This window comes from Heptranchias perlo, chromosome 22 (assembly GCF_035084215.1).
Source record: "Heptranchias perlo isolate sHepPer1 chromosome 22, sHepPer1.hap1, whole genome shotgun sequence".
Taxonomy (NCBI): domain Eukaryota; kingdom Metazoa; phylum Chordata; class Chondrichthyes; order Hexanchiformes; family Hexanchidae; genus Heptranchias; species Heptranchias perlo.
Genome location: NC_090346.1, coordinates 18642779 through 18669975, shown reverse-complemented (window position 1 = coordinate 18669975; position 27197 = coordinate 18642779). Strand labels below are relative to the sequence as shown.

Here is a 27197-nt window from a genome sequence, read left to right as displayed (position 1 = left end):
TCTGTGTGTTTGTGTTTTGTGTCCAAACGTATACTTGATTCCTGGGCTGGTTTTTAATGTGAACAGTATGAAAACTACTATAAAACTCTGACATTGTGGCTCCCTCAATGCTTCACTCAGTAAGTGAACTGAGACTCAGGCCAGGATCATTCCCTGTCGTTACAGTTGGCCTCCACACACTTCGCTTAGGGAAGACAATTTAGGGAGAGGATTCTTTTGCTCCTGGTTGCTAGCTAGTGACCTCTGCTGTTAAAAGTTAGTGTGTGTCGGTGGCATTGGATGAGGACAGGATGGGATCTGCTGTGATGCCTCTCACAGTTAGATAGCTGCTGACACTAACTGGCTCACACATTGGTCCATTGAGTGCACCTCAGCACCTTGAGGGGAGGAGGGGCAAACTTGAGGTGGAAACTGCTTAATTTCACAATAACTATTTTCACTGTCTGCATACTAGCTGTTTCTGTGCGTATAGTTTTTGACATTGATGTACAAGTATTTCCGTTCTTGTATTGTGTGTGTGTGTGTTGGTGTCACACACTGGACACCACACACTTGCAGATGTAAAACAATTTTTTTAAGAGAGCCAGTTATTCACCTGAAGCCTGAAATTTGAGAAATTCTAACTGCCTTCTGATTAACTCGACTGTTTATAAGTAGCTACAATTCCCTGTATTTTCCTATTTAGAGTAGTGACCTTGAAGGAAATTAGCTACTAAACATCACAATCATAATCCAGACCCCATACAAGAAATCTGTGTGTTTGTAACAAAAATCTAATGTCTACATGCAATTCCCATCTGGATCACTTCCTGTTGTCATGTTTCTGTCACATTTTTTGTGGTCAACTTTTTCCATTATAATGTCTAATGCCAGACTTATAATGAAGCTGCCTGTGAAGTCATCACTCTTATTGCATAATCTGGCCACTGGATTCCCACAAATCTCACCGTGCTTTCTGAAAGCATTTTCATCCTGTCTTTTTCTGCTCAATAACTGAAATTTTCAAAGTCCAAAATAAAGCTTTAACCAAAATAAAAATTACATATTTTGCAAGAGCATGGTTAAATTTATCTATTTCACTTCTTTTCTGTTGTTTAATCCTTTTTATTAAAGTTTTTAGTTGAAAGCCTCAGCCTCTCCCAAAAGCCTGGGCTTAGAGGTGATATTGATGCTGAGTTGAATGTGGATTGTGCAGTCTGAGCAGGTGCAGAATGCATCAGTACTGTTCAGTCTGCTATACTGAGGAATATTTTTCTTTAGCAGTTTCTGCTCAAATTTTTTCAAAATTATTTGAAGAAAAGCAAGAGGACAAATTTCAAAAGCTTTACTGAAGTAAAAGTCATTGTGTATGTTTTTAAACAGTCTGTGTAAACGAGGAAAAAATGAGTTTTGACTACATATCTGTTGTAGCCTTTGTTTTGTGTTCCTTTAATTTTCAGAAATTAAGGGAGACACTAGGGTCAGAGAGAGGGAGATGGTGGGGGGAAAAAGTGTCCATGTAATGTTATTTCAAAGAATTTTGAAGCTGGCTAATTTTTTTTTATTCATTCATGGGATGTGGGCGTCACTGGCGAGGCCAGCATTTATTGCCCTTTCCTAATTGCCCATGAGAAGGTGGTGGTGAGCCGCCGCCTTGAACCACTGCAGTCCGTGTGGTGAAGGTTCTCCCATAGTGCTGTTAGGTAGGGAGTTCCAGGATTTTGACCCAGCGACGATGAAGGAACGGTGATATATTTCCAAGTCTGGATGGTGTGTGACTTGGAGGGGAATATGCAGGTGGTGTTCCCATGTGCCTGTTGCCCTTGTCTTTCTAGGTGGTAGAGGTCGTGGGTTTGAGAGGTGCTTTGAAGAAGTCTTGGCGAGCTTCTGCAGTGCATCCTGTGGATGGTACACACTGCAGCCACGGTGCGCCGATGGTGAAGAGAGTGGTGGATGGGGTGCCAATCAAGCGGGCTGCTTTGTCCTGGATAGTGTTGAGCTTCTTGAGTGTTGGAGCTGCACTCATCCAGGCATGTGGAGAGTATTCCATCACACTCCTGACTTGTGCCTTGTAGATGGTGGATAAGGCTTTGGGGAGTCAGGTGAGTCACTCGCTGCAGAATACCCAGCCTCTGACCTGCTCTTGTTGCCACAGTATTTGTGGCTGATCCAGTTAAGTTTCTGGTCAATGGTGACCCCCAGGATGTTGATGGTGGGGGATTCGGCGATGGTAATGCCATTGAATGTCATGGGGAGGTGGTTAGACTCTCTCTTGTTGGAGATGGTCATTGCCTGGCACTTGTCTGGCACAAATGTTACTTGCCACTTAGGAGCCCAAGCCTGGATGTTGTCCTGGTCACAGTGCATGCGGGCACGGGCTGCTTCATTATCTGAGGGGTTGCGAATGGAACTGAACACTGCAATCATCAGCGAACATTCCCTTTTCTGATCTTATGATGGAGGGAAGGTCATTGATGAAACAGTTGAAGAAGGTTGGACCTAGGACACTGCCTTGAGGAACTCCTGCAGATGATTGGCCTCCAACAACCACCAACATCTTCCTTTGTGCTAGGTATGACTCCAGCCACTGGAGAGTTTTCCCTCTGATTCCCATTGACTTCAATTTTACTAGGGCTCCTTGTTGCCACACTCGGTCAAATGCTGCCTTGATGTCAAGGGAAGTCACTCTCACCTCACCTCTGGAATTCAGCTCTTTTGTCCATGTTTGGACCAAGGCTGTAATGAGGTTTGGAGCTGAGTGGTCCTGGCAGAACCCAAACTCAGCGTCGGTGTGCAGGTTATTGGTGAGTAAGTGCCGCTTGACAGCACTGTCGACGACCCCTTCCATCACTTTGCTGCTGATTAGGAGTAGGCTGATGGGGCGTTAATTGGCCGGATTGGATTTTGCTGTTTTTTGTGAACAGGGCATCCCTGGGCAATTTTCCACATTGTCGGGTAGATGCCAGTGTTGTAGCTGTACTGGAACAGTTTGGCTAGAGGTGCGGCTAGTTCTGGAGCACAAGTCTTCAGCACTACAGCCGGGATGTTGTCGGAGCCCATAGCCTTTGTTGTATCACCACACCTGACAGTCAATGCTAATCAATTAGGAATAGATAAGGGGAATAGACTGTGAAGAAGACGAGTTGAGGTTCACGATGGAAGTGAGGGGATGGGGGAGATGGGAAGGAAGTTGCTGAGGACCTTTTCCCTGCAACCCCCTTCCCCAAATGCAGTCATTGGCTCTTTTTGCTCACTACACCGTTCTGCATTCACCATTCCATACCACTCACCGGCTACAGTTCCGGATTCACTATTCCATACCTCCCACCAGCTGGAAGGAAAGGGGGAAAATTGGGAGAGAAGCAGAAGAGAAAGACAACCTGAAGAGTAGACAGAGAAACAGCCACACAAAGACAGCAGAGACAGGTAAGAGGCTATGTTCTCCAACTTTCCACGTGCAGTCCCACAGGCGATCAAAATCTTGTGTCTGCGTACACTTCCTATCAACATTTCCCATTCGAAATCCCTATATCCATATTTAAAATGAGAACTGCTTTTATAAACTTGTCATCCCACCACTGGTGGGAGTGTGTAATTACAGTGTTGTTTACATAGGTTGTTTTAATTATAAATGTAGATATAGGAATTTATAATAGAAATAAAATAAGGACAGAATGTATGACTAAATTGGGGACCGAATTACATCTATGTGCCTTAGTCCTGTTATCCCTGATTCACCTGAAGATTGCACTTAGTCTTGACTCCTGTGTGCAACGTTACAGTAATTACTCCCCACGTATTCTAAATTCCCAGTATATATACAATTAAAAGCTATGTGTAAGAGACAACAGAAATGCACAGATTTCAGGCTCTGTGATTCTGTGACTCAAATGACTAGAAACTAAAGGCAGTAGTAAAGCATACACCTGCCTGAACATTTGGAACTGCCACTGAGCTCCATAAAGAACAGACATTTTTATAACTCCTTTAACATTCCCAAGATATCTCAAAGTGCTTCACAGCCAATGAATTACTTTTGAAGTGCAGTCACTCATGTAGGCAAACAAGGCAGCCAATTTTCATACCAGATGTTCACACAAGATGATCCCACAAACACCTGTGGAAATAGTAAATCTGGGTGGGGTTGGTTGAGGAATAAATGTTGGCCATCATACCTCCCTACTCCTTCGAATAGTGCCATTTATGCCCACCTAAACAGGCAGATGGGGTCTCAGTTTGGTATCTCATCTGAAAGACAGCACCGCTGACAGTGCAGCACTCCCTCAGTACTACACTAAAGTGCCAGCCTAGATTAGATGCTAAAAGTTTTGGAGTGGTGCTTGATACAACCTTCTTACTTGAAGTGAGAGTGCTACGACTGAGCTAAGCTGACACAAAGTGGTGACTGTGAACTGTGTAAGTAATTTTGGGTTCTCATTTAGCTTAACTGTCCCTGCTCTTAGTCCCTTGTTTTTAGTTTTAGTGGTGTTCTAAATAAAAACAATTTTTACTGATTTACCCAGGATTTTTAGGACTCCATTTTTTTCTGATTTTCTCCCAGTTTTTGATGCTGCTAATAAAACCTAAAAACAAGCATGTTTTTAAATTAAAAATCTCCAAAGAAGTCTTTAATAATCCATACCCAAAATACTGCACTTGCACTGAGATAGCGATGAGTTTATTTATAAAGGCTTGCTATTTATATTTTCCTCCTTTTTCCTTCTGCTCCCCTGAAACTTCTTTCCTTTCCTTAAGTTAAATTCCTGACATTTCATCTAATTCCCAGGTCTCCACTAACACTCAGTCCCTGTTGGATTCCTGCCCCTATGGCTCAAGGCAAAAGGTACGGAGCTGGCAGAACTGGAGCTTTAAATGTAGATTTCCAGCTGGTACAGAAGATGGCAGCAGAGGTATATAAATGAGACCAGTGGCAATCCCAGCTCTAACACAGTGAAGTCAGTACAGTCAACTCTTAATTCAAAGTTATTTTTTGCTCAAAGAATTTGAATTATTCAGCAGTTCAAATTAAGCAATTTAAATAACACAGCATGAGACCTTCCTTGCCATTTGAATTAAGACGAACACACAGAAGTACTGCTATTAATGTGGAAAATTCACCCATACAGGCACTCAGGGCAGAAAAGTGCTGGGTTTGATCCCTTTTTTTGCTGAGTTAGCGGATCTCAGCTGGAAAGCAGTAGGAGAGTTAAATGAGCCAGGTAGGGAGAAATATCAAACAGTTCCACAAAAAAAATTACCGTTGAACTGACTAGCTTTGAGATTCTGATGACTGCTGAATCACTTTCTAAAGCAAAGCTTTAGGCTTTTGCAGGAATAACATTTTCATGGATGATTACAGATAAAAGACGAGTGTTAAATTTTACTAACTGGCTCCCTTGGTGCTGAGCTTTGTGTGATGGAGTAGATATTGAGAATGCCTGTGTGATTTTCCATCCATAATGGTAGATTATTGGCAGATAAGCAAGCAGGTCCTGACAGGGTTGTGACCCGCTTCCCAATATCACAAGGTTCCATCTGATACCGTTCTCTATTTCTCGTGGTTCTCCATCTCTTGTACGGTTTTCTACCTAGTACCATTCTCTACCTCATGCAGTTCTCTACTTTTTATAGTTATCTATCCCTCAGTTGCTTTGACTGCGACCTACATGTGGCGTATTGGAACTGCACAGGTGTCAGAAAGTAATTATCCCGGGATTGTCAAAGATTAACCAGTTACATCGATTATGGTGCTTAAGCCTGTGTTGTGAACCAGCCACCACTCCATTTGTCAACGGTCTGCCACTCTGAGATAATCTGAAACCACAGCTTACAGTGAGTAGGGTGAGATCACTGATGGCTGAGGCCCAAGTGGGTCACAGGCTTAAAAACAGCTGGCCAGGGAAAGGAATAAAAGCACCAAATATTCAGAGCTAGAAACAGAACATTCTCAATGTGCCGCAGGTCATCAGATGAAAAGAGAAAGGACAGTTTAGCGATTTGGGTGGAGACCCTCAATCAGAACTGTATAAAATGATGAGGGGCCTAGATAGAGTGGATAGGAAGGAACTGTTTCCCTTGGCAGAGATCAATAACCAGGGGGCATATATTTAAAGTAATTGGTAGAAGGATTAGAGGGGAGTTGAGAAATTTTTTCATCCAGAGGGTGGTGGGTGTCTGGAACTCATTGCCTGAAAGGGTGGTACAGGCAGAAACTCTAATCGCATTTAAAGGGTACTTGGATGTGCACTTGAAGTGCCGTAACCTACAAGGCTATGGACCAAGGGCTGGAAAATGGAATTAGGCTGAATAGCTCTTTTTTGGCTGGCACAGACATGATGGGCCTCCTTCTCTGCTGTAAATTTCTATGATTCTATGGAAAGGGAGCTGGTCAGGCCCACTTGATGCTGCCACAGTCAAACAGCGTGCTGACACTCGCTGTTAAGGGTCACACTGGAGGATGACCAGTTGGGCAAGGTAATGAGGAGCTGCCAAATGAAAGCCATTTCACAGCATAGCTACCTGCCTGCAGCAGAGAAGGGCAGGAAATGGGAGGAATTAAGTAAAGACATCCTGATGGAGATAGTAGCTCCTTGTTTTCTCTTCCATCCTCTACTGAAGGAGTTGACTCTTGTTGGGGGGTTGGTTCCACAGGTGTCAATAGGCTATTTGACCATCATAACTGAAGCCTATCCTGAGACTGGAGTCAATGGATCAAGAGCAGGAACTGAATCAATATTTATTTTAAAAGTTCATTTTTAAAAAAAAAAATTGAGACAATTTGCATTTATATAGCACTTTTAACTAAACATCCCATGGCACTTCACAGAAGCATAATTAGATAAAAATAGAGGCTGAGCCAAAGGAGGAGATATTAGGAGAGGTAGTTTTTAAGGAGGGTCTTAAAGGAGGTGAGAGAGGTACAAAAGCACCACCACTTTCAGGAGAGTAATTACAGTGTGACAAGTTTACATAGTTTCCATTATAAGCAAGGAGATTATGATGAGCTTTTATAAAACACTGATTCAGCTACAACTCGAGTATTATGTCCAGTTCTGGGCACCACACTTTAGGAAAGATGTGAAGGCCTTAGAGAAAGTGCAGAAGAGATTTACTAGAATGATTCGAGGGATGAGAGACTTTAGTTAGATGGATAGACTGGAGAAGCTGGGGTTGTTCTCCTTGGAACAGAGAAAGTTGAGAGAAGATTTGATAGAGGTATTTAAAATCATGAAGGGTCTAGACAGAGTAGATAGAGAGAAACTGTTCCCATTTGCGGAAGGGTCAAGAACCAGAGAACATAGATTTAAGGTGATTGGCAAAAGAACCAAAGGTGACATGAGGGAAAAACTTTTTACACATTGAGTGGTTAGGATCTGGAATGTACTGCCAGAGTGGGTGATGGAGGCAGATTCAATCATGGCCTTCAAAGGGGAACTGGATAAATACTTGAAAGGAAAAATTTGCAGGGCTACGGGGATAGGGCAGGGGAGTGGGACTAGCTCTTGCATAGAGCTGGCACGGCCTCGATGAGCTGAAAGGTTACAGCACGGAAGGAGGCCTTTCTATGATTCTAGGTGTTGACATAGACCTCCATGGCCTCGCTCTAGCCCAGTGCCTCTGCAAGCAGTTTTTTTTTGGCTAGACTTCCTGAGTCACTGAGGGAACTTTTCATATTTTTGAAACAAACTTGCTGTCCAGTTAATTTTACAATTGCAACCCAGCAAATGAATTTCAATATAGTTAAGTGTGAGGTGGTGCATTTTGGTAGGAAGAATAAGGAGACCATATATTGCTTGGATAATAAGAGTCTAAACGGGGTAGAGGAGCAGAGGAATCTGGGGGTACAAATAAACACATCACTAAAAGTAGTGTCGCAGGTTAATAAGGCCATTTCAAAAAAAGGCAAATCAAGCACTGGGGTTCATCTCTAGAATTGAAAAGCAGGGAAGCTATATTAAACATGTATAGAATTTTGGTTAATCACACTTGGAGTATTGGGCACAGTTCTGGTCTCCCTATTATAGAATCATAGAAGTTACAACATGGAAACAGGCCCTTCGGCCCAACATGTCCATGTCGCCCAGTTTATACCACTAAGCTAGTCCCAATTGCCTGCACTTGGCCCATATCCCTCTATACCCATCTTACCCATGTAACTGTCCAAATGCTTTTTAAAAGACAAAATTGTACCCGCCTCTACTACTGCCTCTGGCAGCTCGTTCCAGACACTCACCACCCTTTGAGTGAAAAAATTGCCCCTCTGGACCCTTTTGTATCTCTCCCCTCTCACCTTAAATCTATGCCCCCTCGTTATAGACTCCCCTACCTTTGGGAAAAGATTTTGACTATCGACCTTATCTATGCCCCTCATTATTTTATAGACTTCGATAAGATCACCCCTTAACCTCCTGCTCTCCAGGGAAAAAAGTCCCAGTCTGTCTAACCTCTCCCTGTAAGTCAAACCATCAAGTCCCGGTAGCATCCTAGTAAATCTTTTCTGCACTCTTTCTAGTTTAATAATATCCTTTCTATAATAGGGTGACCAGAACTGTACACAGTATTCCAAGTGTGGCCTCACCAATGCCCTGTACAACTTCAACAAGACATCCCAACTCCTGCATTCAATGTTCTGACCAATGAAACCAAGCATGCTGAATGCCTTCTTCACCACCCTATCCACCTGTGACTCCACTTTCAAGGAGCTATGAATCTGTACTCCCAGATCTCTTTGTTCTATAACTCTCCCCAACGCCCTACCATTAACGGAGTAGGTCCTGGCCCGATTCGATCTACCAAAATGCATCACCTCACATTTATCTAAATTAAACTCCATCTGCCATTCATCGGCCCACTGGCCCAATTTATCAAGATCCCGTTGCAATCCTAGATAACCTTCTTCACTGTCCACAATGCCACCAATCTTGGTGTCATCTGCAAACTTACTAACCATGCCTCCTAAATTCTCATCCAAATCATTAATATAAATAACAAATAACAGCGGATCCAGCACCGATCCCTGAGGCACACCGCTGGACACAGGCATCCAGTTTGAAAAACAACCCTCTACAACCACCCTCTGTCTTCTGTCGTCAAGCCAATTTTGTATCCAATTGGCTACCTCACCTTGGATCCCATGAGATTTAACCTTATGTAACAACCTACCATGCGGTACCTTGTCAAATGCTTTGCTGAAGTCCATGTAGACCACGTCTACTGCACAGCCCTCATCTATCTTCTTGGTTACCCCTTCAAAAAACTCAATCAAATTCGTGAGACATGATTTTCCTCTCACAAAACCATGCTGACTGTTCCTAATTAGTCCCTGCCTCTCCAAATGCCTGTAGATCCTGTCCCTCAGAATACCCTCTAACAACTTACCCACTACAGATGTCAGGCTCACTGGTCTGTAGTTCCCAGGCTTTTCCCTGCCACCCTTCTTAAACAAAGGCACAACATTTGCTACCCTCCAATCTTCAGGCACCTCACCTGTAGCGGTGGATGATTCAAATATCTCTGCTAGGGGACCCGCAATTTCCTCCCTAACCTCCCATAACGTCCTGGGATACATTTCATCAGGTCCCGGAGATTTATCTACCTTGATGCGCGTTAAGACTTCCAGCACCTCCCTCTCTGTAATATGTACACTCCTCAAGACATCACTATTTATTTCCCCAAGTTCCCTAACATCCATGCCTTTCTCAACCGTAAATACCGATGTGAAATATTCATTCAGGATCTCACCCATCTCTTGTGGTTCCGCACATAGATGACCTTGTTGATCCTTAAGAGGCCCTACTCTCTCCCTAGTTACCCTTTTGCCCTTAGAAAGGATAAAGAGACATTGGAGAGGGTGGAAAAAAGATTTATAAGGATGTTACCAGAACTGAGAAGATATACTTATCAGGAAAGGCTGAACAGGCTGGGGCTCTTTTCTCTAGAAAAGAGAAGGCTAAGGGGTGACGTGATTGAGGTCTTTAAGATAATGAAAGGACGTGATAGGGTAGGTGTAGAGATGTTTCCACTTGTGGGGGAGATCAAAAGTAGAGGTCATAAATACAAAATAGTCATTAATAAATCCAATAGGGAAACTTCTTTATCCAAAGAGTTGTTAGAATATGGAACTTGCTACCACAAGGAGGCAAATAGTATATCCAGGGGAAGCTGGATAAGCAAATGAGGGGAGCAAGGAATAGAAGGATATGGTGATAGGGGTGAGGGAGGGGGTGACGTGAGGAGGGAAGGGGAGGCGCCTGCTTCCCTGCTGTAAACTACATATCCCAGAATGCCAGCTTCAGGAAGCCCCGCCCACCGTCCTGCACCACACGATTGGCGCTTGCTGGATCACATGGCAGAAGGGAATCAGGGCACTAATTGGCAGGAGGACCCGCCCATCTGGCCCAGTCAGGCGGAGGGAGCCAATGGGTGGTATGCTCGGAAGGAGGCGGGGCTAATGGACTGGAGCTGCCACAAAAGGAACTGAAGCGCCGCTTGAGACGGAGCGGCCCGTGAGCCCGCTCGAAAACCCCAGCCCGAGAACCGTGAGCCCGCTCGAAAACCCCAGCCCGAGAACCGTGAGCCCGCTCGAAAACCCCAGCCCGAGAACCGTGAACCCGCTCGAAAACCCCAGCCCGAGAACCGTGAGCCCGCTCGAAAACCCCAGCCCGAGGCCCGGGAACCGTGAACCCGCCTGAACCCCAGCCCGAGGCCCGGGAACCCCCCTTGAACCCCCGCCCGAGACCGAGGCCCAGCGACCCGGGAACATGATGAAGTTTCGGTTCCGCCGGCCCGGCAACGACCCGCAGCGGGAGAAACTCAAACTAGAGCTTTTCACCTTCAATAAGGTGGGTTTATGGGGTGGGAGGTTGGGGAGAAGGAATTGGGGGGGTCGGAGGAATGGTAATGGGAGGAGATTGTGGTTGTGGTGGTGGTGGAGGGAGAGAGAGGAAGGAAGGAGTGAGATGCCAAGCTAAGGCTAGGTACTTTCAGCTAAGGAGGTAATGGATGGAGAATTGTACTGAACTCTTGAGTACTTGTAGCTGGTTTCAGGGCATCATTGATTGGCCTTCACCAAACCCCTGTTCTACAGGCTTGGTATGTTGCCTTACATGCACCACCAGTCCTTGGTACTTTGGCTAACTGACTACTTGTCATGTGTGAGCCTAGACAGTGAATGTCAGCCAGTCTTTATTACTGTGAAACCAAGGTGATGGACCAGGACCCATATTGCAGGATATCAGTAAGATTGAAAGTAGAAAAAGAAAATCCTAAGTAAAGGGAGAAGTGATTAGGTGATGTCAGGTTTGTGGTTTTAAAAGCCTAAAGACTGTCTGAGTCAAGGAAGACTGCAGCAAGTAAAGAGAGCTGTGGTCCTGAAAAAGACTGAGTTAAAGAAAGAACATGTATTTATGTAGCTCTTATCACATCCTGACTGTATCTAAAAAGTGCTTCACACTGGATGCAGGGTGCTCCCTTGTGTAAGGCAACCCAGCAGCTACTTGCAAATGAGATTAATGAAAGTTCCTGCTCCTTTTTGAAAGTTGGCACTTATGAGATAAGAGTATTAAATGAAAATTATTGCTATGGCTAAAATTCCAATTTAAATATAGTGTATAAAACACTTGGATATTTTCTTGCTACTGGTTGTCTCTGGACGATTGTAGCCTCCTGGGGCCTCTCATTTCCAAAGCATTGTAATGGAATATCGCTGGACTGAGGGGTACGGGTATGGTCTCGGAAGAAGATAAGAAATAGGAGCAGGAGTAGGCCATCCAGCCCCTCGAGCCTGCTCCGTCATTCAACAAGATCACGGCTGATCTTTTACCTCAACACCATTTTCCTGCATTATGGTTATTGATTATTGGGTTCAGCAATGATAAATGTCTATCATGTAAGTTTAACATGGTAGAAATCTGTTCTCCCCAGGCACATTGATTTATAGTCAACAATTAATGATTGGTCCAGTAAGACTTCTTTACTGATGTTGGATGAATCATGAATGCATTTTTTCCTACCTTGCAGACAGTGGAACATGGATTTCCAAATCAGCCCAGCTCTTTGGCGCATGATCCAAAACTCCGACTTCTGGCCATTGCAACCAAATCAGGAGCTGTGAAAATGTATCCTTCCTATTTTTAAAACGCTGTATTGTGATGTGATTGATTCACATAAAGGTAAGCTGTTAACTGTTGTTGAAGTCCCTTATTAAGCAGCAGATGTTTGAATAGATTGGAATTCCAGCAAGCTTTGTCAGCCAGGGTAACAGCTTGGCCAACTAGGATGCATGTCTGGTGATGTGACTCGGTTACCACAACAACAGGCTTTTTCTTGTGGAAAATGACGGAATGGAGAATTTGAAAATAGTTTTTTGTTTTGAGATTTTATTGCCGTTTTTTGCATTTGGTTTTGCTTGTACTTGGTTGCAGACTGAAGTTTAAAAAGCAAAAATAATTGCAGTGCTTTCTCAACATGTTATCCCTTGGCAGTTGAGGTAGATTTTCCCAACGGATGGTATTGGAATTTGGCATGTCTTGGATTTCCTTCAGTGGCTAATCCAGAGATCCAGAGCACTGACTGGAGCAGATCAGTGTAGATTTTTGGATTGATGACAAACAGGGCATTTGGTGAAATAGGGAATTCCTGGCAGTTGTGTATAAACTTTTTGTAAAGACATTGTAATACCATGCTTTTGTGTCATAGCATTTGAGAGAAGAGGTAATGCTGCTGTCCAAATTCATTGTATATAAATAAGTAAAACTGATTAGAGGGTTGCAGGTACACCTTGAGTATGTTTTGCCTCCTGCACAATGTCTACCTTGTAGAAATGGCAGAGACGTGAGATTTGGCTTTTACAGTAGATCCAGTTAATGCAGAAGTCTTGTAGCCGGTACAAAAATGCATGACTTTTTGGTTAATACAGTTTACTGCAGACGTTGGTTGCTGCTTCCTTTTTCTCTGTGTACAGTATGTTTATAGTTCAAACTGTCACGTAAGATGGGTGGTATTGTGGCTGCAGCAAGATGCTGAGTGAGTTTGCAAGAGGTTGTGGTCGTTGGAAGAATATAAATACAGTCGGGGATTGGATGGGGAGGGTTGCTTAAACATGGACTTCATCCTTACCTCTTTCCCATAGAAGAAAAAAAATAATATGCACTCCCTCATGGCTGTTGGTAGCAACATGGGCAGGGGAATCTCAGGTAAATCACACTCCAATCCTTGCCATAGTAACTAACCAGATCACAGCAAGGTCATAGAGAGAGGAACATCTGCTTACGTTAACAGGGGAGATGGGAATGGGGAGAGGTGAGTGGCAAATGACAACATTCCCCAGGAGAGAGAAACTCACAGATGTGCAGAGAAGGTCAGCTCTTTTGAAACAAGAGCTTGGCCTTGTGGTTAAGGGACTGCTGGGTATCAGGCAGGTTTCTGGGTATTATCTGATTCAAAATTTAATTGCAAATGCGCATGAAGATGTGAGTGGGAACCACAACACCACTGGCTGTAAGTGCAGAGTCATGTGCTAAAGCTAAAAGGGATGTTGGTATTAAACTACCTGCCTCCCTTTTGCTTGTTGCCACAAGACTGGATTTTTAAGCTGGATAAGAACAACAGTTAAACCGAAGCTCATCTCTTGTGAACATAGAAAATAGGAGCAGGAGAAGGCCGTCTGGCCCTTCGAGCCTGCTCCACCATTCAATATGATCATGGCTGATCCTCTACCTCAATACCATATTCCCACTCTCTTCCCCATACCCCTTGATGCCATCTGTGTCTAGAAATCTATCTTGCTCCTTTTTAAATACATTCAGTGACTTGGCCTCCACAGCCTTCTGTGGTAGAGAATTCCACAGGTTCACCACCCTCTGAGTGAAGAATTTTCTCCTCATCTCAGTCCTAAATGTCCTACCCTGTATCCTGAGATTGTGACCCCTCTTTCTAGATCCCCCAGCCAGGGGAAACATCCTCCCTGCATCCAGTCTGTCTAGCCCTGCCAGAATTTTATATGTTTCAATGCGATCCCCTCTCATTCTTCTAAACTCTAGTGAATACAGGGGCCTAGTCGACCCAATCTTTCCTCATACGACAGTCCTGCCATCCCAGGAATCAATCTGGTGAACCTTCGCTGCACTCCCTCTATGGCAAGTATATCCTTTCTTAGGTAAGGAGAACAAAACTGCACACAATACTACAGGTGTGGTCTCACTAAGGCCCTGTATAACTGCAGTAAGACATCCTTGCTCCTGTACTCACATCCTCTTGCAATGAAGGCTAACATACCATTTGCCTTCCTAACTGTTTGCTGCACCTGCATGTTTACTTTCAGTGACTGGTGTACAAGTACACCCAGGTCCCTTTTGTACTTCAACATTTCCCAATCTATCACCATTTAAATAATACTCTGTCTTTCTGTTTTTCATTCCGAAGTGGATAACTTCACATTCATCCACATTATACTGCATTTACCATGTATTTTCCCACTCGCTCAACTTGTCTAAATCGCCTCGAATCCTCTTTGCATCCTCCTCACAACTCACAATCCCACCTAGTTTTGTGTCGTCAGCAAACTTGGAAATATTACATTTGGTTCCCTCATCCAAATCATTGATCTATATTGTGAATAGGTGGGGCCCAAGCACTGATCCCTGAGGTACCCCACTAGTCACTGCCTGCCTCCCCGAAAAAGACCCATTTATTCCTACTCTCTGTTTCCTGTCTGTTAACCAATTTTCAATCCATGCTGGTATATTACCCCCAATTCCATACTTTTTTTGCACAGTAACCTCTTATGTGGGACTTTATCAAAGGCCTTCTGAAAATCCAAATACGCCACATCCACTGGTTCTCCCTTATCTATTCTACCAGTTACATCCTCAACCTGTTTAGCCAGCATTGATGGGAATGCACAACTTGTTAATATTCTACTAGACAGCCACCATTAAATGGAGTTTCTGCAGTGTATTAATGGTGTCTGTGTGTCAGGGGGTTTACAGTCTGGATTATTGTTCCCAGTTGCATCTTCTAGAGCTGTGCTGGGGCCAATGATTGTTTTAACCTGTTCTGTAACACTAATGCCAAACTTGCTGTGTATTTTTACTCTGTGACTAATCAATTCTTTCTTAATATTATGTTTGCAAATAAATAAATGAACTGGTAACAAAAGGAAATCTGGCCTTTACATACCAGAGGGATGAAAGATAAAAGTGGCAAATGCTGGAAATGCAGGTCAGTCAGTTTCTGAAAGAGAAAATAAAGTTGCATCGTAGGCACAGTCCTGCACCTTTCACCTGCTAATGTTGCCAGATTGTGATTCAGATAAGGGAGCCCAGGTCAATTGTAGAGCGGTCCCGGCTGAGGGACTGCCTGTCGTCATGGCCTGGTTTGTATTTCTGTCCTGTCTTTGGGCTGCAATGGCGGGGGTGGGGGTCCCCAGGTGGGGGTAGATGGATCTGGTGGACTGAAGATGTTGATTCAATAGCTGCAGCAGTAGCTGCTGTGCTGATCAATGTCTGTTGTTTGGGTCCCAATAGCCGAGAGGCTGCTGAATGTGTGGAGCCTGTTCGGGGGTGAGCATTGGGATTAATGTGTGGGGCCTGTTCGGGGGAGGGGGGTGGGGAGCATTGGGATTAATGTGTGGGGCCTGTTTCGGGGAGGGGGGGTGGGTGGGGAGCATTGGGATTAATGTGTGGGGCCTGTTCGTGGGTGGGGAACATTGGGATTAATGTGTGGGGCCTGTTCGTGGGTGGGGAACATTGGGATTAATGTGTGGGGCCTGTTCGTGGGTGGGGAGCATTGGGATTAATGTGTGGGGCCTGTTCGTGGGTGGGGAGCATTGGGATTAATGTGTGGGGCCTGTTCGGGGGAGGGGTGGGGAGCATCAGGATTAATGTGTGGGGCCTGTTCGGGTGGGGGGGGGCGGGGAGCATTGGGATTAATGTGTGGAGCCTGTTCGGGGGGGGGTGGGGAGCATTGGGATTAATGTGTGGGGCCTGTTCAGGGGGGGGTGGGGAGCATTGGGATTAATGTGTGGGGCCTGTTCGGGGGGGAGCATCGGGAGTAATGTGTGGGGCCTGTTCGGGGGGGGTGGTGGGGAGCATTGGGATTAATGTGTGGGGCCTGTTTGCGGGGGAGGGGGGAGCATTGGGATTAATGTGTGGGGCCTGTTTGCGCGGGGGGGGTGGGGAACATTGGGATTAATGTGTGGGGCCTCTTTGGGGGGGGGGAGCATTGGGATTAATGTGTGAGGGCTGTTTGGGGTGTGGGGGCTGTTTGGGGTGGGGGGGGGGAAGCATTGGGATTAATGTGTGGGGCCTGTTCGGGGGGGGGAGCATTGGGATTAATGTGTGAGGGCTGTTTGGGGTGTGGGGGCTGTTTGGGGTGGGGGGGGGGAAGCATTGGGATTAATGTGTGGGGCCTGTTCCGGGGGGGGAGCATTGGGATTAATGTGTGGGGCCTGTTCGGGGTGGGGGGAGCATTGGGATTAATGTGTGGGGCCTGTTCGGGGTGGGGGGAGCATTGGGATTAATGTGTGGGGCCTGTTCGGGGTGGGGGGAGCATTGGGATTAATGTGTGGTCACTGACCCTGCTCTTGCTGAAGCATTATTGATGATGCAGCTAAATCATAAACATCCTGTGTAAGTTCAAATTACTGCAGATGTTTGAAACAATTTAATGATTTCAGTTTTTTAAAGATATTTATTTAACCAAGCTTATTGACCAAAATTATTGACTTTTTTTATCTGCTCTGAAGTCATTGAAAAAGAAAATGGTTGGAAAACACAAAACTGTAACATAATGCACATCAGGTTGTCAATTCAGCTGAATGCCCCTGCCAGCAGTGCCCGCCTGTCCAGTCTGCCACTGGTAAAGGGCACAGAATGCAGCCTTCAGGTGCAATCCAAGAAAGGGAGGCAGAATCTAATTGTAATGTTCAGGTGGACTTATTGGCATTTCACGCACACCTTTGCACAACTGAAATCCTATTGTCAGCACTGCTACATATTTTAAATAGACTATGAAATGTGCAGTTTTCAGAGCAGCAAGCACATTAAACATAGTTGCTTCATGAATGACATCCAAAACAGATAAAGCTGCGAGCGCTCACTCTGGGCTGTGTTTTCAGTTGATTAATGCAGCTGTGTTAGTGTCACCAGCATCCCAAGAACAAATAAATGGAACTGGAAAACCCCACAAATCAGTGGCCAAATACATGAAAAAGTTCTCTTTGTTGCAATTTGGGGTCTGCTGCGGAGACTATTGGATATGGGGTGGGGGGAGGGTGAAAAGAAAAATCTCCACGTGACTCACTGAGCTAGTAGCGTGGCCTTGATGATGGATAACAAGATGGTCTAGACTATAAAGGAAGGTTCCTCTAATATGTGATAAATGTGTGACCTTGTTGCAATCCTTTCACTACTTTATGCAGATTGCATTGTTTGAAGCTGTTACTGAAGGTTGTGTAAATGTAAAATGAGCTTTCCACTGTTCTTTAGAATTCCAGAATATGTACAGGCAGTTTGGTTCTGGGTGGTTTCAAATCAAGAGATGCAACATATATGCAAGTTTGATACTGCTTAGATCCTGTTTGGTGATCTGGGACCCTCTACCCCATGCCAACTACATGGTGTTTGTCAGCCGTTATCTGTTCTCAGTCTCTGAAATGTACGAAGGCAACTCACTATCTTTGTGTGCACTCCTCTAGCAGTCCATCCACTGTTATTGATCTAATGAACTGTGCTCTTGCCTCTACTTTCGACTCGCGTTCCTAATGAATCGATCACTGTCTCCCATCACTGTTGGTCTCCTTTGGTACAGACGACATCTTCATGCCCTCCAGTCAGAGGAGCTTAAACTGTAGAATACCTGGTGCCCAACTGCCTGACTGTGTAACCATAACCAGCTTTACTATACCGTTCTCCTCAATCAAAATTGCCTCCTATTCAAGATCTTCCTGGTGAGCAAGTATGGTTATGGATACTACTTCCCCAAAGCTAACTGCGCTCTCCCCTTTAATCCCATGCAAGGAGCTGATAGATTTCTTTGTCTCAGAGATTTACACCAGCTGCCCTTGTTACTCCCTTCTCCTTCCTCACCTCTGCCTCTATATTGCACCCACTCCAGGCATAACATTTTCCTCTAAGGTTTTTGTGGCACTGATCTCTCTCTCTCTCTCTCTCTCTCTCTCTCTCTCTCTCTCTCTCTCTCTCTCTCTCTCTCTCTCTCTCTCCTCAGCCTGAAATGATGGACTAGATTGATGCCAAACAAACCATGAAATGGAGATTTAAACTGACCATCTGATAAGAGGCTCTGTGGGGGGGACAATTCTAACTGCAATTGTATAGACATAATGCATGGATTTTTATCCTAAATCTAACTACTCCCCCTAATCTGAGAGTGCTTGATGGTGACCCTAACTTGCAAAAAGAAAGTGACTTTTCACTCGTGCACCAACATTCCTCTGGTTGTATCAGTTCTATATCCTGGCTGAAGATTTTTTAAATGCAGAACATCTATGGGGAAATGATTTGCCTCTTGGTAGCTCAGGAATTGCATGAATGATCAATAGAGCAGTCCAGAGAAGAGTCCCTTTGTTAGTAGAAAGCCTGTGTCCGGGCATTGTGTTGAGCTGCATTAGAGCATAACTCGAAGCACAGTGCAACATACAAGCTGTGTCTCGTTGGACAAAGGATGTACTTGCTGACCTCTATCCAGTCTTTCTCTTTTGTCTGGGACCTTAATCCCCAGCCTGTTACTGGCCTTGACAATATTAGTCTATGATTTTTTGTGGACACTTGGTTTCTTAAACCTATTTCTATCCTTTCCTCACAAAAATTTACACTACCCCTCCTTGATTGGGTAGCATTGGTGAACATTTCAAGAAATAATTCACAATTCCCAACAAATATACATTCCCTTGAGGAACAAAAACTATACATTCCCTTGAGGAACAATAGTGATCCAACCATGGCTAACTAGAGAAGTTTAAGGATAGTATTAGATTAAAAGAAGAGGCTTACAATGTTTCCAAAAAGAGTAGTAAGCTTGAGGATTGGGAGGATTTTGGAAATCGGCAAAGGATGACTAAGAAATTGATCGGGAGAAAATTGAATATGACAGTAAACTAGCAAGAAATATAAAAACAGATTGTAAGAGCTTCTACAAGTATGTAAAAAGGAAGAGATTAGCAAAAATAAATGTGGGTCTTTTAGAGGCAGAATCAGGAGAAATTATAATGGGGAATAAGGAAATGGCATAGACGTTAAACAAATATTTTAAATCTGTCTTCACAGTAGAAGACACAAAAAACATACTGGAAATAATGGAGAACCAAGGGTCTAATGAGATGGAGGAACTTGGTGATGAAGATATTGGTAAAGAAAAAGTATTAGAAAAAGTAATGGGACTAAAAGATGACAAATCCCCTGGACCTGATGTCCTACATCCTAGGGTTTTAAGAGGTGGCTGCAGCGATAGTAGATGCATTGGTTTTGATCTTTTAAAATTCCCTGGATTCTAGAATGGTCCCTGTGGATTGGAAGGTAGAAAATGTAACCCTGCTATTCAAGAAAGGAGAGAAGAGAGAAAACAGGGAACTACAGGCCAGTTAGCCTGACATCAGTAGTAGGGAAAATGCTAGAATCTATTATTAAGGACGTAGTAATAGGGCACCTAGAAAATCATAATGTGATTAGGCAGAGTCAATACTGTTTTATGAAAGGGAAATCATGTTTGACAAGTCTATTAGTTCTTTGAGGATGTAACTAGCAGGGTAGATAAAGGGGAACCAGTAGATGTAGTATATTTGGATTTTCAAAAGGCATTCCATAAGGTGCCACGCGAGGTTGTTACACAAGATAAGGACTCATGGGATTGGGGGTAATATATTACGAACATACAAATTAAGAGCAGGAGTAGGCCATTCGGCCCCTCGAGCCTGCACTGCCATTTGATAAGATCATGGCTGATTTGATTGCGACCTCAACCCTACTTTCCCGTCTACCTACTATAACCTTTGACTGCCTTGTTAATCAGTAATCTATCTAACTCGGCCTTAAAATATTCAATGACCCTGCCTCCACCACTCTCTGGGGAAGGGAGTTCCACAGACTCACTACCTTCTGAGAGAAAATATTTCTCCTCATCTCCGTCTTAAATGGGAGACCCCTTATTTTTAAACTGTGGCCCCTAGTTCTAGTCTCTCCCACAAGGGGAAACATCCTCTCAGCATCTATCCCTTCTAGTCCCCTCAGGATCTTGTATGTTTCAATAAGATCACCTCTCATTCTTCTAAACTCCAGTGTATATAAGCCCAACTTGTCCAACCTTTCCTCATAAGATAATCCCCTCACCTTCTCTGAACTGCCTCCAAAGCAGTTATGTCCTTTCTTAAATAAGGAGACCAAAACTGCACACAGTATTCTAGATGTGATCTCACCAATGCCCTGTACAACTACAGTAAAACATCTCTACTTTTATATTCCATTACCCTTGCAATAAATGACAACATTCTATTTGCCTTCCTAATCACTTGCTGTACCTGTATACTAACTTTTTATGATTCGTGTACTAGGACACCCAGATCCCTCTGTACCTCAGAGTTCTGAAATCTCTCTCCATTTAAATAATATACTGCTTTTCTATTCCTCCTGCCAAAATGGACAAGTTCTCATTTTCTCACATTATACTCCATCTGCCAAATTTTTGCCCACTCACTTAACCTATCGATATCCCTTTGCAGACTCCTTATGTTCTCTTCACAACTTACTTTTAAGATTAATGCACAGTTTCACCTGTGGGTCGTGTCCCTCCTCTTTCCCCCCCCCCCCCCCGCCCCCAAAACGCCCTAGTTGGGTTTCACTGTACAACCAGGCCCTATTGTAGCCCGCAGGTAGGAGCTCTGTGACCGTGGGTGGGACAGTAGCAGGGTTTCACTGTTTGCTGCTCTGGCTTTCCTTTCCATATATGTTGCCGAACTTCAAGGCTTGCATGATTGATAAACCTGTCCTGTCGATTAGTGATCTTGCAACTGAGAACCAGTTGGAGGGTGGTCTCCGATTGTGTGCTGTCTCCAAGGTATTGCTGTAGTTGGATACCCGTTTACTGTTCAAAGAAGTGCAATATGTTTTTTTAATAAAACTATGAATTGGATAACTGCCGTGCCTGTTGTGGGGCTCGATCGCCATCTCTGTTTGTAAATAACCTGATTTTTTTTTTCAATGTTACTCGAAGCAGGGACATGAGCTTTAGTGTTGAGGTGACTCCTAATGGCTGCACCTCATGGCTAATGTTGCGATTAGCAGGGGGCTGGTTGTAGGAGACCTATATCCTCGTTAATGTTGTGCTCCACATGCAGGCGTGTGTTACTGAGGAGTTGTTGAGTGCTTGGGATCGTTTGCTGAATGTACCTCAGCCACACATGTTACAAAATTGGATAGCCTGGGGGTGAATCATAGAATACTGGAGCCTGGTCTTCAGTTGCTTCCAAGCCTTTATTCAGAGATCCCATTACACCAACACACCCTAGATAAGTTCTCTTATATATGGATACGAGAGCCCCAATTGATACACACCACCTGAATACAATTAACAGCAATTGATATAAATCACATGGATACAGTTGTAAACAATTTTACAACACCAAGTTATAGTCCAGCAATTTTATTTTAAATTGACAAGCTTTCGGAGATTTCCTCCTTCCTCAGGCAAATGTTTGCCTGAGGAAGGAGGAAATCAAAAACATTTGCCTGAGGAAGTAGGAAATCTCCGAAAGCTTGTGAATTTAAAATAAAATTGCTGGACTATAACTTGGTGTTGTAAAATTGTTTACAATTGTCAACCCCAGTCCATCACCGGCATCTCCACATCATGGATACAGTTAACACAGAAGTTACGATCCAAAGCATGCCTTGTGGGGAGATACAGGTATAAAGTAGTGTCCTGAGCTCTGGAATGTGTTACGGTGTCTAATTGGAATAACCTTTCCATTCCGTTGTCACTTATTATATTGCTGCTTAGGGACCACATCCCAGGCTAGCCTTCCAAAGGGCCTTGAGGCAAAGTTCTAATGGCCTCTTATTTCTCTATCTGGCTGTGGGATTATATGGACCATATCACAGTATAGGGAACAGGCAGTGATCAGAAATCTAATTGCAGTTGATAATTCTAACACTACCCCCGTGCAATTGCACGAAAGTACAGATTCATGGTTCCGACTGATTCCCTGTGCTCACCAAGTTTATGTATCTATGGTAGTTCCAGAGTACCAGCTGATTGAGGGTCCATCAGTTTTGCCAGTGGAAGCTGCTTTGATTATAAATGGGTGAGAAAGTGGAGGGAAGGAGAAATTAATGGGTTCATAACATGCTCAATTTCAGCCCTTGGAAGAGGCCTTGAGATAGGTTGCTCATGGATGGTTCCCAGGCGGGGAAAGGATAATTCCTTGGATGCCATGCCTGTGGAGGGGATGGAGTAAACTAATATGGCCTCCTCCCCAAAAAGGCTGTTGCTCCTGGTTGAGATTTTTGTTCTGGTGTTGATGTGTTTTAGTTATCTCCTTGGACAGCGATCCTCTGAAATTACTGAATTTTTGTTATCTCACTGAGTTAAAACTGTCTGAACTGTACGTGCTCTTCCAGATAACGTTCTTCCAAATCTTTTCCAAATGGTTTCACATTGAGGCTGTTTTGTTCAGCCACAGTTAAATTGAAAGCAAAAAATTAACCTGTGAAAAGGTGACTTTAAACTGATGAACACACTACCCTCTGGCCATGCAGCCTCCAAAATAAATTTGAGTGAAGTTTTTCATAGATTTTGCAGAGCAGGAGAGTGGAGGCAACCCTAATGTACAGGCGCTGGCATAGGTGAGGGTGGGTGGCTGGTGCTGGTGCTGGAGGCGCGGTGTGTTGGGGGGGGGAGGCTGGAGGCGCGGTGTGTGTGGGGGGTGGGGGGGGGGGGGAGGGTGGGGGGGGGGGGAGGCTGGAGGCGGGGTGTGTTGTTGGCGGGGGGGGGGGGAGGCTGGAGGCGGGGTGTGTTGTTGGCGGGGGGGGGGAGAGGCTGGAGGCGGGGTGTGTTGTTGGCGGGGGGGGGGGGAGGCTGGAGGCGGGGTGTGTTGTTGGCGGGGGGGGGGGGAGGCTGGAGGCGGGGTGTGTTGTTGGCGGGGGGGGGGGGGAGGCTGGAGGCGGGGTGTGTTGTTGGCGGGGGGGGGGGGAGGCTGGAGGCGGGGTGTGTTGTTGGCGGGGGGGGGGGGGGGGGAGGCTGGAGGCGGGGTGTGTTGTTGGCGGGGGGGGGGGGGAGGCTGGAGGCGGGGTGTGTTGTTGGCGGGGGGGGGGGGGGAGGGAGGCTGGAGGCGGGGTGTGTTGGCGGGGGGGGAGGGGAGGCTGGAGGCGGGGTGTGTTGTTAGCGGGGGGGAGGCTGGAGGCGGGGTGTGTTGTGGGGGGGGGGAGGCTGGAGGCGGGGTGTGTTGTTGGCGGGTGGGGGGGGGGGGCTGGGGGCGGGGTGTGTTGGCGGGGGGGGGGGGGCCTGGAGGCGGGGTGTGTTGTTAGCGGGGGGGGGAGGCTGGAGGCGGGGTGTGTTGTTAGCGGGGGGGGGAGGCTGGAGGCGGGGTGTGTTGTTAGCGGGGGGGGAGGCTGGAGGCGGGGTGTGTTGTGGGGGGGGGGAGGCTGGAGGCGGGGTGTGTTGTTGGCGGGTGGGGGGCGAGGCTGGAGGCGGGGTGTGTTGTTGGCGGGTGGGGGGCGAGGCTGGAGGCGGGGTGCGTTGGCGGGGGGGGGAGGCTGGAGGCGGGGTGTGTTGTTGGCGGGGGGGGGGGGGAGGCTGGAGGCGGGGTGTGTTGTTGGCGGGGGGGGGGGGGGGGAGGGAGGCTGGAGGCGGGGTGTGTTGGCGGGGGGGGAGGGGAGGCTGGAGGCGGGGTGTGTTGTTAGCGGGGGGGAGGCTGGAGGCGGGGTGTGTTGTTGGCGGGTGGGGGGGGGGGGGGCTGGGGGCGGGGTGTGTTGGCGGGGGGGGGGGGCCTGGAGGCGGGGTGTGTTGTTAGCGGGGGGGGAGGCTGGAGGCGGGGTGTGTTGTTAGCGGGGGGGGAGGCTGGAGGCGGGGTGTGTTGTGGGGGGGGGGAGGCTGGAGGCGGGGTGTGTTGTTGGCGGGTGGGGGGCGAGGCTGGAGGCGGGGTGCGTTGGCGGGGGGGGGAGGCTGGAGGCGGGGTGTGTTGTTGGCGGGTGGGGGGCGAGGCTGGAGGCGGGGTGCGTTGGCGGGTGGGGGGCGAGGCTGGAGGCGGGGTGCGTTGGCGGGGGGGGGGGAGGCTGGAGGCTGGGTGCGTTGGCGGGGGGGGGGAGGCTGGAGGCGGGGTGTGTTGGTGGGGGGGGGGGCTGGGGGCGGGGTGTGTTGGCGGGGGGGGGGGGGGGCTGGGGGCGGGGTGTGTTGGCGGGGGGGGGGGGGCTGGGGGCGGGGTGTGTTGGCGGGGGGGGGGGGGCTGGAGGCGGGGTGTGTTGGCGGGGGGGGGGGCTGGGGGCGGGGTGTGTTGGCGAGGGGGGGGGGGCTGGAGGCGGGGTGTGTTGGCGAGGGGGGGGCTGGAGGCGGGGTGTGTTGGCGGGGGGGGGGGCTGGAGGCGGGGTGTGTTGGCGGGGGGGGGGGCTGGAGGCGGGGTGTGTTGTTAGCGGGGGGGGAGGCTGGAGGCGGGGTGTGTTGTTAGCGGGGGGGGAGGCTGGAGGCGGGGTGTGTTGTTAGCGGGGGGGGGAGGCTGGAGGCGGGGTGTGTTGTGGGGGGGGGGCGGCTGGAGGCGGGGTGTGTTGTTGGCGGGTGGGGGGCGAGGCTGGAGGCGGGGTGCGTTGGCGGGGGGGGGAGGCTGGAGGCGGGGTGTGTTGTTGGCGGGTGGGGGGCGAGGCTGGAGGCGGGGTGCGTTGGCGGGTGGGGGGCGAGGCTGGAGGCGGGGTGGGGGGGGGGGGCGGCTGGAGGCGGGGTGGGGGGGGGGGGCGGCTGGAGGCGGGGTGGGGGGGGGGGGGCGGCTGGAGGCGGGGTGGGGGGGGGGGGGCGGCTGGGGGTGGGGGGCGGCTGGAGGCGGGGTGGGGGGGGGGGGCGGCTGGAGGCGGGGTGGGGGGGGGGGCGGCTGGAGGCGGGGTGGGGGGGGGGGGGAGGCTGGAGGCGGGGTGTGTTGTTGGCGGGTGGGGGCGAGGCTGGAGGCGGGGTGCGTTGGCGGGTGGGGGGCGAGGCTGGAGGCGGGGTGGGGGGGGGGGGGTGGCTGGAGGCGGGGTGGGGGGGGGTGCGGCTGGAGGCGGGGTGGGGGGGGGTGCGGCTGGAGGCGGGGGTGGGGGGGGGGGGGGCGGCTGGAGGCGGGGTGGGGGGGGGGGGGGCGGCTGGAGGCGGGGTGGGGGGGGGGCGGCGGCTGGAGGCGGGGTGGGGGGGGGGGCGGCTGGAGGCGGGGTGGGGGGGGGGGGCGGCTGGAGGCGGGGTGGGGGGGGGGGGGCGGCTGGAGGCGTGGTGGGGGGGGGGGGCGGCTGGAGGCGGGGTGGGGGGGGGGGGCGGCTGGAGGCGGGGTGGGGGGGGGGGGCGGCTGGAGGCGGGGTGGGGGGGGGGGCGGCTGGAGGCGGGGTGGGGGGGGGGGGCGGCTGGAGGCGGGTGGGGGGGGGGGCGGCTGGAGGCGGGGTGGGGGGGGGGGGCGGCTGGAGGCGGGGTGGGGGGGGGGGGGCGGCTGGAGGCGGGGTGGGGGGGGGGGCGGCTGAGGCGGGGTGGGGGGGGGGGGGGGCGGGCTGGAGGCGGGGTGGGGGGGGGCGGCTGGAGGCGGGTGGGGGGGGGGGTGGCGGGGGGGGCGGGCTGGAGGCGGGGTGGGGGGGGGCGGCTGGAGGCGGGTGGGGGGGGGGTGGCGGGGGGGAGGCTGGAGGCGGGGTGGGGGGGGGGTGGCGGGGGGGGAGGCTGGAGGCGGGGTGGGGGGGGGGGGTGGCGGGGGGGGGAGGCTGGAGGCGGGGTGGGGGGGGGGGTGGCGGGGGGGGAGGCTGGAGGCGGGGTGGGGGGGGGTGGCGGGGGGGGAGGCTGGAGGCGGGGTGGGGGGGGGGTGGCGGGGGGGGGAGGCTGGAGGCGGGGTGGGGGGGGGGGTGGCGGGGGGGAGGCTGGAGGCGGGGTGGGGGGGGGGGTGGCGGGGGGGGAGGCTGGAGGCGGGGTGGGGGGGGGGTGGCGGGGGGGAGGCTGGAGGCGGGGTGGGGGGGGGGGTGGCGGGGGGGGAGGCTGGAGGCGGGGTGGGGGGGGGGGTGGCGGGGGGGAGGCTGGAGGCGGGTGGGGGGGGGGTGGCGGGGGGGGAGGCTGGAGGCGGGGTGGCGGGGGGGGAGGCTGGAGGCGGGGTGGGGGGGGGGAGGCTGGAGGCGGGGTGGGGGGGGGGAGGCTGGAGGCGGGGTGGGGGGGGGGGAGGCTGGAGGCGGGGTGGGGGGGGGGAGGCTGGAGGCGGGGTGGGGGGGGGGAGGCTGGAGGCGGGTGGGGGGGGGGTGGCGGGGGGGGAGGCTGGAGGCGGGGTGGGGGGGGGGGTGGGGGGGTGGGGGGGGGGGTGGCGGGGGGGAGGCTGGAGGCGGGGTGGGGGGGGGGTGAGGGGGGGGGGGGTGGCGGGGGGGGTGGCGGGGGGGGAGGCGGGGTGGGGGGGGGGTGGCGGGGGGGGAGGCTGGAGGCGGGGTGGGGGGTGGCGGGGGGGGAGGCTGGAGGCGGGGTGGGGCGGGGTGGCGGGGGGGGTGGCTGGGGGGGGAGGCTGGAGGCGGGGTGGGGGGGGGGGTGGCTGGAGGCGGGGTGGGGGGGGGGGTGGCTGGAGGCGGGGTGGGGGGGGGTGGCTGGAGGCTGGAGGCGGGGTGGGGGGGGGGTGGCTGGGAGGCTGGAGGCGGGGTGGGGGGGGGGTGGCTGGAGGCTGGAGGCGGGCTTTCTGGTGGAGGCTCTTTTAGGAACAGACTTTTGTTTATGCTGCCACTGAGTTGAAAACATTTTGGTTTGTTGAAGATTTGATGATGTTGAAGTTGGAATGTACGGTTAGTCCCATCTACCTGTCTGGCACTAGGTTATGGACTACACTTGCTGGGCATGGATTTCTAGATAGTTGAATAAACGGACGAACCACATTGACTTGAACAAGTAATGCATATGTTGCCGGTTTGTTGTGACCTACTGATTTACTGTGAGATGCGTTAATGTGTCTCCCTTCCCCATTGGTCAGGAATGAGTTGCCCATTCCAGTTCTAAGTGATGGCATTAACCAGGTGTGTTGAGAAATA

At 49.7% G+C, this 27197-nt stretch overlaps 1 protein-coding gene across 2 annotated transcripts in view; it reads left to right on the top strand.

The window, feature by feature from the left end:
- The first annotated feature begins 10442 nt into the window (after positions 1-10442).
- Positions 10443-27197, top strand: part of llgl1 (LLGL scribble cell polarity complex component 1) — a 116532-nt gene continuing 99777 nt past the window's right edge. For both annotated transcript variants that reach the window (XM_068003091.1, XM_068003090.1), the window contains exons 1-2: positions 10443-10820; positions 11998-12095. In XM_068003091.1, the coding sequence (XP_067859192.1) occupies positions 10740-10820; positions 11998-12095 (179 nt within the window). In that variant the 5' untranslated portion in view covers positions 10443-10739. The remainder of the gene's footprint in view (positions 10821-11997; positions 12096-27197) is intronic.